The 10,671-nt window shown below is 34.4% G+C and overlaps 1 protein-coding gene across 1 annotated transcript in view; it reads right to left on the minus strand.

Annotated features, from left to right (window-relative positions):
• The window catches only part of POSTN (periostin), a 47,724-nt gene that overhangs the window by 31,652 nt on the left and 5,401 nt on the right, over positions 1-10,671 (minus strand). Inside the window, exons 3-7 of the mRNA XM_042783133.1 lie at positions 10,131-10,195; positions 7,419-7,576; positions 4,391-4,555; positions 3,365-3,511; positions 1,447-1,588 (exon numbers count right to left, since the gene is read on the minus strand). Coding sequence (XP_042639067.1) covers positions 1,447-1,588; positions 3,365-3,511; positions 4,391-4,555; positions 7,419-7,576; positions 10,131-10,195 — 677 coding nt within the window. The remainder of the gene's footprint in view (positions 1-1,446; positions 1,589-3,364; positions 3,512-4,390; positions 4,556-7,418; positions 7,577-10,130; positions 10,196-10,671) is intronic.

The raw sequence follows: 10,671 nt of genomic DNA on the forward strand, positions 1-10,671 counted from the left end.
AGTGAATTTGGGTCTTCTTTTTTTCTAAGGACTGATTGGAAGTTATAAAATTCTAACTGCTAAGATTTTAAGAACTCCCCCTTCACCCCCATCAACTATACAATAGAAACAGTTCAACTCAGTAGGAAGTGGGAAGAAGTGAAGATCACTTTTAGGAAATCATTTGTAAAGCACTGGAAAATGTTGAGATGGATGTGGTAAATCACATTCCAGCTACCATAATGACGTACAATGATGTGAAAACAATATGAATTGCTGTTAAAGAAGATCTGAAGAATTATTTGTTGGTAACAGCCTACTTAATTTCAATTCTTATGATTTCTTATGTTTCAGAGTAGAACTACACTTCATACAGCTTCCAATGATGATGATAAATTGCCAGGCCTGTGTTTGAGGTGCCTCTGAGTGAATTCTAACTACCAGCCTTTTGGTTAGCAACAAAATATGTTGGTTTTCACCACCCAGGACCTTTTTTTTTTTTTTTTTTTACCACCCAGAGCCTTTGTTAGTGATAATTATTCCAAATTACCTGAGCAATGTTTTGGGTTAACAGCTCATAACACATTACTACAAGTAATTTGTGAAGAGCTTTTAACACAAGCTGAGAATAAGATAAATAATTCCCTAAGGAACACTAGTGAAGTAGTGGGTAAGGCATTTTTGGCTGCTAATCACAAATTCGGTGGTTCAAACCACCAGCTTGCTCCATGGGAGAAAGATGATGCAATCTACTCTCTTAAAGATTTACAGCCTTGGAAACCCAATGGGGGTTGCTTTGGGTCAAAATAGTCATGGTGGCAATGGGTTTGGTTTAGTGGGTTTTAAACATGAAATACAGAAAATAGCTAAAATCTAAGATGATTTCTTAAAGGACATTTAGAAGGATCTATGCCTTAATATAATATACTTACATCTATAGCTTCAAAATTTCTCACCTTAAATGGGTTTAACATGTTTTTGGGCAGGCAGAGTAAGTGAAATATGTTAGTCATAGTGTAAAATCTACTTGAAAATAGAAAGAAGCCAAATTCTGTATATTAATAAGTATGGACCCACAAGAACCATGTAATTTTTTCAACTCAAATATCTTCTAGCATAATTTAAAAATTAAAAGCATTGCATAAGATGCTTATAATACAAAAATTTGATGACCTAGTATTTATTTTCAATTCTCATTAATCCTTTTCGATGTCTGCTACTTATTTATTTGAAAGTGGCACACCAAAAGAATATGATCTTTAGGATATTCTCATTATTTAAGAATTACACCCTGACTACTCTTTCAAGGACTAGTTTTTAAGATTTTTATTGTCCATCTCAGAATAAAACCTTTTCTTTGCCCTTGCTTATCACGGTGATAATATTGGCATGAATGAGTCTTTTTAAAAATTTATTTCTCTTCTTGGAATTCTAGAAGACTTCTCAGAGGGAGAGACTGCTCAGTACCTTCAGAAGCCACTTTATCTCCCATGATCCTTTCTAGGACCCCTCGGGGGAGTTTCTCAAAAGCCTCATTGGTTGGAGCAAAGAGCGTAAAGTGACCGTCTCTTCCAAGGGTCTCCAATATATCAGATGTAATGGCAGCTGCCTGAAACACAAATGTACTTTTTAGAGGCTTGCATATTGCAAATGTAAAAGAAAATTACAACATATTTGGCATAGGCTAACATCTGAGAGTTAATTCCTTCACTGTTTAGAAGTTTGTTCTTGTTAGAACTTTAAAATATTCCCTTTTTGGCAAAACGACTCTGTGTTTTCTAACTTTCCTGAAATTATGTTTCTGAAAATGAGAATTCTGCCAAAGTTTGTATGAATGTAAAAATAGCAATGGTACATATAATATCTAAAATGAACATGTTCTAAATATACTAAGTACCCAGACTCATATAAATAGCCATTTTTTTAATCTACCATCTCCACATAAATATTATTTTATGAGATGATTTTACACATGTAAAATGAAAATAACTTTATTTCAAGAAACAATTTGTTACATTTTTGCCAGATTTATTTAATAACATTTTTATTGCTTTTCAATTTCAACAGGGAAAGAGGAGGAATTAAAAAAAAAAAAATGTTACTGTGATTTGGATGTAAATTTACAAAACAGATTCATTGCTTGACAGCTCCTACACATTTTGCTTCAAAGCATCGATCACAATCTGCACAATGGAACAGCTCTCCTCCTACCCCCTCCCTGTGATTGCTTCTTCCTTGTGTCCTTCTTATCTATGCATTCCTAACTGTCTAGCTTTCCCCCTATGCAAACAATGCCCTTCCAATCTCTAATCTTGACTGTTCTAAAGGGTACATCTCCTTAGGGTAGGTTTTCAGCTCATAGGCTTTCTATTGTTTGGGTGAGAGCTAACCCATGGGATTGAATTCAGTTCTAGGCATGAAGAGTAACCTGGGGTCATAGTCTTGGGGGCTTCACCAGTCTCCATCTTACCAGTAATTTTGGTCATTTTTGTATTTTTGAATTTTGTGTCACAATTGTCCTCCTGTTCCATCCAGGATTTCCAAATTTGATCCCTCTCCAAGTGGTTGCCATTTGTAGCCAGGCACCATCTAGTTCTTCAGGTCTCAGGGTCATGTAGACTGAGTTTCCTATAGTCCATTAGTCCTCTGAACTAATTGTTTCCATATATCTTTGGCTTTTTTCACTCTTCTTTGCTCCATACAAGGACAAATCAATAGTTGCATCTTAGATGGCCACTTGTAAGCTTTTAAGACCCCAGTTACTCATCAAAGTAGGAAGTAGAACAATATTTTTATGTACTGTTGTTGTTGTTGTTATGTGCCCTCGAGTTGGACCCAACTGATAGTGACCCCTCCTTGGGTTTCTGAGGCAGTATCACTACGGAAGTAGATTGCCCCATCTTCCTTCTGAGGAGTGGCTGGTGGGTTTGAACCGCCAGGCTTCTGGATAGCAGTCAAGTGCCTTAGACACTATGCTACCAGAGCTCCTATGTTGTGCCAATCAAGCTTGATCTCCCCTGAGATCATGGTCCTGAGCCCACAGGTCCACTGACTTACTTCCTCAAGGTGCTTGGTTGTGGCTAAGAAACTATCCCAAACTTGTCCCCTGGTAGTTGTAAAAAGTATATGGATGTTTTTGTAGTACATACAAATATATGCATAGGAGTATCATCAGCCAAATCTATCTGTGGTCATGGGTATATTCCTGTTTACCTACCCATACCTGACTCTTGCCTGTCTGCCTATGTCTCCATCTGTAGACTAGTGTTTGTTATTACTGACAATGCAGTGTTGTGTATATAATAATATTTGCCTCTGTTTTGTGTACCTTGAAAAGAAGAGGAATTTTAATAATTGACAATCTGCTGTTACATCTTGTGCTTACCCTAAAAGATGAGAGGTCATCTTCTGCTTCAATGAAGTCTTGAATGGAAGTGCCAATTTGTGTAAGGACACGGTCAATTACGTGTACAACACCATTTGTTGCAATCTGGTTCCCATGGATGATTCGAGCACAGTTAACAGTGACAACCTATAATAAGTTTGAGAAAATCAAAGGGCAAAAATCAGAGTGATTGAATGACTACTGACAGTGCAAGCTCCTTCCCAGATTTTCATCTGTGCTAGTAAATGTAACATGAAGAAACTGACATTTGCTAAATGTGAAGATTTACATATTACTAAGTCTGAAAAAGAAGCTGTAAGAGAAAACAAAACGAGTTAAGAACCCAAGACTAGTTACAATTAACATATCTGAAAAGATAAGGCACAGTTTTTTCACTTGCTCCTTCCAAAACAATAATCATTGCTTTTATTCTTCTCTTTTTTTACAAAGATAGTCACAAACTATTTCTAATCTAGGTCAGTACATCACATAAAGAAGTCCAATTAGTCCTAAAATAAATTCTGAGAGAAACAATTATTGCATAAATATAGTCAGTTCTATTCCAAATATTGCCTCATTTTTGGCCCATTTTCTCCCTGGAAATTTGACTTTTGAAAGAGCTTCATGGTCCTGATGGCAGTTTTCCCACAAAGACTCATATCCAAATACATAAGAACTCCTCTTAGTAGAATAGTCAGAGGCTGAATAACATCCATTCTCTGATTATTATTTTCATTTTCTGAATAGAAAAAGAATATTTAAACACATTGCTACTAAAAATTAATTTTTAATAACATCTAAGTCTACTGTGAATGAACTGTTAATTTAATTTCTCTTTCATAATCATTTGTTAATAGAGAAAAGTCACTGAATTAGAAATGTAAATATCCTATATTTGGAAGAAAGTCATGACATGCACGTATATTGTTATCACTACATTTTGTTATTTCTTTGGACATTATATAAAAGGTACAAAAACTTAGAGAGAGATTATTCAGAAATGTAATTTATATTAATGAAACTTACCCCATTAGGATAATGGTTAATGAAAAGCCCCAAATTATTATACATCGAAGGAAGAATCATGCCATTTTTCAAGTCCTTGGTCAACATCCTTTTATTAACCATGTGGCTATGTAAAGCATTCAATAATTCAACATTTACATTGCTCTCCAAACCCCTACGGATATCCTGGGTAAAAAAAAGTGATAGAAATTTACTTTATTGTGATTAATTATTCAAGTCCCTAGAATCACAATATTTCTGCTTTCTTGTTGTTTTCTCAGGGAGCTCTGATCAAAGACTGTTGAAGATAGAGTATTCTACTTCTGTAAAGATATCCTGCCCCAAGAAACCAATAGGGGGTCACTATGAGTCAGAATGGACTCAATGACAGTGAGTTTGTTTTTTTGGTTTCACATTGCATTATCCAAATGATCAAATAAAATTAACATAAATCAAGAAATTTTAAAAATTCACATACTGAGTTAAGAATAATGAATCTGATAGAGTGTTTGGACACTATTAGAGGCATAGAAATTTTATTAGATGAATGTGTAGATGAGGAGGAAATCTTGACATAAAGTAAAAACAGGGAGTTATGAAATTGCTAGGTCTGCAAAATATCTTGAGTGGTAAGTAAAACAAAAATGGCATAATATTTGTATATAATATTTGAATTTTAAAAGTATTTTATAATAGATTCAATAATTCAATCATTTTCAGTCTAATACCACGCATTATTGTATGGTACTGGATGCTACAGGAAGTAAAATGATAAATACGGTAAAGTCTTTACATCTAAGGTGCTCTATTATCATATAGCAGCAGATAAAAATAAACATGATATTGACATAAGGAGAAAAAAATTCTCTCTGCAGTCAAATGAGGAAAGCTTATTGTTCTTAAAGTAGTTTTGGTGATAAGCACTGAATATTAGATAAGATTTAAACAGGTGGGAATGGAGTGATGATGATTCCAAGTTTATTTATTTACAAATAGGGAATACTGGAAATATAAAAGTTGCCCAGGTTGGTAGGATGTACTTTTATATTTCTCAGGTAACATTAACAGAAATTTAGAAAGTTATATGGGACAATAATGTGGAGAACTGTAATGACTGAGTAAGGAGTAAATTCAATTGACAGCAGAGAGCCACTGAAGATTTTATGACACTGGAGTATAAAGATCAGAACATTGCTTTAGGAAGGTTAATATGGTAGTAATGCATATCATAAATATTAGTATTTCTGATATGACAGTATTAGCTAGGAAGAAATTGGATCATGGCATATGGCTGACTAACAATACATTGAAAGAGTTGGTGAAAGGAGAGACAAAGATGGTTGCCAATTTTCAAGTAGGAACACTGAACGACTGAGAATGTGAATTATGGAAGCAAAGGAAGCAGAAAATCAATTGTTTATTTGCAGAAGAAAAATGATATATGATTTAGGTAACTTTTATTTAAAATGTAAATTATTCATCCAAGAAAAAATATTAACATGAACATTAGATATAGTCTTCTGGGTTCAGAAGAAACAAGTTAAAGAAATGCAAATTTCATAATTATATACACTTAAGTGATAGCTGAAGCTATCAGAAAAGCAAAGTTCAATTCTTAGGAGAGACTTTAATAAGACTCGTAGTGCATAGGGCATTTGACTGCTACCCAGAAAGCTGGTGGTTCAAAACCACAAGCCCTCCTCAGAAGGAAGGTTGGACAATCTACTTCCATAGTGATACCACCTCAGAAACCCAAGGAGGGCTCGCTATGAGTCAAATGCACTTGAGGGAAGTGAATTATTTTTAAGCATAAAGTTCACAATAAATCAGAACTGACTCGATGACAAGGAACAACAACATTCTTAAAGGAAGAAGAACAAAATAACCAAACCAATTGCCACTGAGTCGATTTCTAGTCATGGTGAGCCCTTGTGTGTTAGAGTAGAACTGTGTCCCTTAGGGTTTTCCATGGCTGTGACGTTTCAGAGATAGATCATCAGGCCTTTCTTCTTAGGGATCTGTGGGTGGATTTGAACTGCAAACCTTTCAGTTAGTAACTGAGGGCTTAACCATTTATACTACCCAGGGACTCTCAAGAAAGAAGAGGAGTCAGCAAAAGGAACTGGAAAGATGTTCACAGAGACAATGTGGAGAAGGTAAACCAAAGGAGAGAGTTCTACCATGGGAGCAGTTAAATACTCCATCAGTATAGCAAGATGATATCTAGAGGAGTCTACCTACATTTCCTAAGTATTATTTGATTCCAATAGTAATTATCAAGTCATCTTCAAATCAAGTATCACATAGGTTTTACAGATTTGAAAATTGAGTCATAACTTAGTGTGCTGTAAATCAACCTATGCAAAAAAAAAGTCTGAAAATCAAATGTTTTAGATACACACTTAAGTTTATCAATCCAGCAATCTACAAACAACCTTGTATTAACATAAATTAAAGTACATAGTTAAATATGTCTATATACTATAACAACATAGTTTTTAAACTCCAGTAGGCTTTGGATCTATCTATTAGGTATGTCATATAACATTACTTATAGTTCTTCAGAACAACAACTAAAAGAAAACCTAAAGGAATAAAGCAGGATAATAATAAGTGACTTTTAAGTCCACTCTGTATATCTTTATTTTTATTAGTCTATGAGCCTGCTAGGCAGTTATTTTATTTATGGATGTATTAAAATGCTTTGCTCCTTCTCCCAGTAACACATCCTGTTATATAATCTCACATAAGCATGATAAATCCAAAGAATGGATTTTTGACTCCTAGTGACCCCATAGCATGGAATAGAACTGCCCCATAGGGTTTCCATGGCTGTATATCTTTATGGAAGCAGACTCCCTAATCTTTCTCACACAGAGCAGTTGGTGGGCTCAAACTGCCAAAATTTTTGTTAGCAGTTGAGTGCTTTAACCACTGCACCAGAGCTCCTTATATGCATAATAGAAAGACATAAAGTTTTCATTAATATTTAAGTTAATAAATCAATTAAAATGAAAAAAAAACAATAACAATAAAAATAATTAATTACCGAATCCAAGTTCTCCCAAGCCTCATTACTTGGTGCAAAGTAAGTGAATGACCCCTTTCCTTCGATCTCTTCCCTCAGTTTGGAGACATCAGAATAGCGCTGTGTTGTGGTGGCCCCCACAATGCCCAGAGTACCATAAACATGGTCAATAGGCATAACTGAAATAATCAAGAAATTAATAAAAATTTAGGGTAATATTTCCAGAATATTATTTCACAATTATTTAATCTTCACACTAAGTATCTCAATACATTTAACTGATGAATTTAGCAATTATATTTCATGAATCATCAACTTCATAGGAAAGTTGCCTCTGAGTGTTAAATAATAAAATATGACTAAAAACCACATCCTTTGTGATGAGGAAAAATATATTTTAAATTATCATTCTAGTTTAGTCTATTCAGGTCTGAATTTTGATATATCAATAATGTTGTTGTGAATTATTTTTAGGGGCTGATGAGTCAGCTCGAATTCTCTGTGACCCTAAGTACAACAGAAGAAAGCTATGCTGAAACCTTTCCACCATGGGTCACCCTGCTGGTATTTGAAATGCCACTGGCATAGCCTCCAGCCTCACAGCAACATGCAAGCCACCACAGAATGACAAACTGACAGAAAAATGGTGAATGACAATAATTATTCAATTATATTGTCATAGCTATCAGTGATTATGTCATTTGAAAAAAAATAGGATGCTCTTCACTTCTCACTGAGCAATGATTTCTATCATGTAGGCTTGAAGCTTCTTAATCATATGATGTTGTTAGGTATAAGGATACAAATTTTACAGCATAGGATCTCTAAAAGAAATATGGACACCTGCTTGTTTTCATCATGATTTCAGAAAGGAACTAGATCAAAGCATGTAACACTTCCATAATGTCTCTTCTGCACTTCAAAAGGAAGACAGATGTGTTGATATCTACTCAAAGGAATCTCTCTAGCATGGTATACACAACTTTTTTTTTTTGTCTCTAACCTTTTAATATTAGAAAATTAGTATGATTTGGATAATATCATGAGAAGAATTGGTTATTACATTTGTAACTACCTGAAAACTATATGACAAAACTAATAAATTATAAATTCAGGATTTAAAAATACCTCAAAAGAATGAGAAAAAATGCACCAAAACTAACAAAGTAAAAATGTAACAAGTCCTATACTTAAGTTACAAAAAAAACAAAAAAAGTCCCAGAGATACTCAAGGAGCTCTGATGGTGTGATGCCTGAGGCATTTGGCTGCTAACCAGAGGTTGGCAGTTCAAACCCACCTCAGAAGGAAGGTTGGGCAATCGACTTCTGAAGAGATATTGCCTCAGAAACCCCAAGGAGGGGTCACTATGAATGAGAATTGACTCAATGGCAGTGAGGTTGGTTTAGTTTAGTTTTGTTTTGTTTTGTATTGTTTTTTTAGAGAGACTCAACTTGATAATGTTATAGTAAAAAAAGGATTACAAACAAACCCACTACCACTGAGTTGATTCTGAATCATAGTGACCCCTATTGGGTTTCCAAGGCTGTAAATCTTTACAGAAGCAGACTGCCTCATCTTCCTTCTATAGAACAGCTGGTGGATTTGAACAGCCAACCTTCTAGTCAGCAGCCAAATGCCTTACCTACTACATCACCAGAGCTCCTTAAAAAGAAAGGAACTATAGTCAGTTTTAATTGATTGTAAGCACCATATGCACTAATTATAAGACATGGTCAGCAATGACATTAACCAAAATGTGTGTCTGTGTGTGTGTGTGAAACAAATGCTGTTGAGTTGATTCTGACTCATAGTAACTTCAAGAGTGTCAAAGTACCATAAAGTTTTCAGATAAGATTTTTCAGAAACAGATTCCCAAGCCTTTCTTCCAAGACCCCTCTGGGTGGACTTAAACCCCCAACCTTTTTATTTTCAGTTTAGTGCATTAACTACCACACCCAAGGGCTCCATATCAAAGTATAGAGTTCTCAGCATGTGAGATATTTGTCTAAATATTCTCTCAGTTTATCAGACCTGCATGGATTGTAGACAGCAGTCTGAGATCACATGTGGAAAGATTACTGGACTACAGACTCTCTGTGAGATTGTTTCCATGGTTATGAGCGCTCCAGAATCCATGTCACATTATAAGAAGTGAGTGAGGATGGTTATCACAGAGAAGAGATTATAGTGCAGGAGAAAGGTTAGTTGGTGAAGGGACATTATAATTGCCATTAAATATTTGAATGTCCGCTATTTCAAATAAATAGATGCACTATTTTTTTCCCTCTGTTTGACAGAGTTACATAAGCTAAATTTCAATATGAAAAACATTATAAAAAGAGAACTGTTCAACTAGAGAAGATAATCTCTTGCCAAACATTTAGCTACTTGTTTCTAAACAACTTCTAAGAAATAAATTTCGTAGGGGGGAATTTATTCTTGAAGGAAAGTTGAACTTATTTCAATTTATGACTACAATTATGCAGTTGTATTAACCAGCATCCAGTGTTTAAGCAATGTTTTAATATTTTGTCACCATAATAAATTTTTGATTTATCATGTGTGGGAATAGATCTTGGATTAATCATGGTACTAAACACATACTCACCCACATGCTCACACCCACACCCCCCACACACACACACAAATAATTGGCTTCATCATAAGCTACTTCAACTCTTTTTCCTTTAAAAAGACAAATTCTTCATTTAATTCAGTAATTGTTATATTACCTGCTGGGCAGCCTTTCATTCCTTCCATTCTCATATAACCAGGGCAACATTCATATAGTACAGTCCTGGATATTGGAATAAAATTAATATTAAAATGAGGAACTATATAGGATACATTTTGACATAAATTTAGCTAAACATATCAGTTATTGTCATGATTTCTTTATCAAGAGTCTAGAAATCAATTTTTTTAAAGTGACTACAAGATACCAAATTTAGTTTCATTTCTTTCTACAGTGTCAGAGCATGTGGAAAAGTCCCAGGATCTAGAGTCAGAAATACGGAGTTTGAGTCCCAGTTCTGCAATTTGGTAGATTTATGACATTGAGCAAGTCATTTAATCAATTTGAAACTCAGTTTCCACAACTATGTAATAGGAATATATGACGATACCTATTCGATGCATAGTTAGAAGTCTCAAAATGATGCATTTGAAACATCAGAAAGTACATTAATTCATTTCAAATAAATATAGTTGCTAATTAAAATAAATAATGATATTTCTGGTTTGAATTCATTTTATCAGATTATAGATCACCTT

The sequence above is a fragment of the Orycteropus afer genome, unplaced genomic scaffold, assembly GCF_000298275.1.
Source record: "Orycteropus afer afer isolate SDZICR_OR568_19922 unplaced genomic scaffold, OryAfe1.0 scaffold00691, whole genome shotgun sequence".
NCBI classification, from domain to species: Eukaryota; Metazoa; Chordata; class Mammalia; order Tubulidentata; family Orycteropodidae; genus Orycteropus; species Orycteropus afer.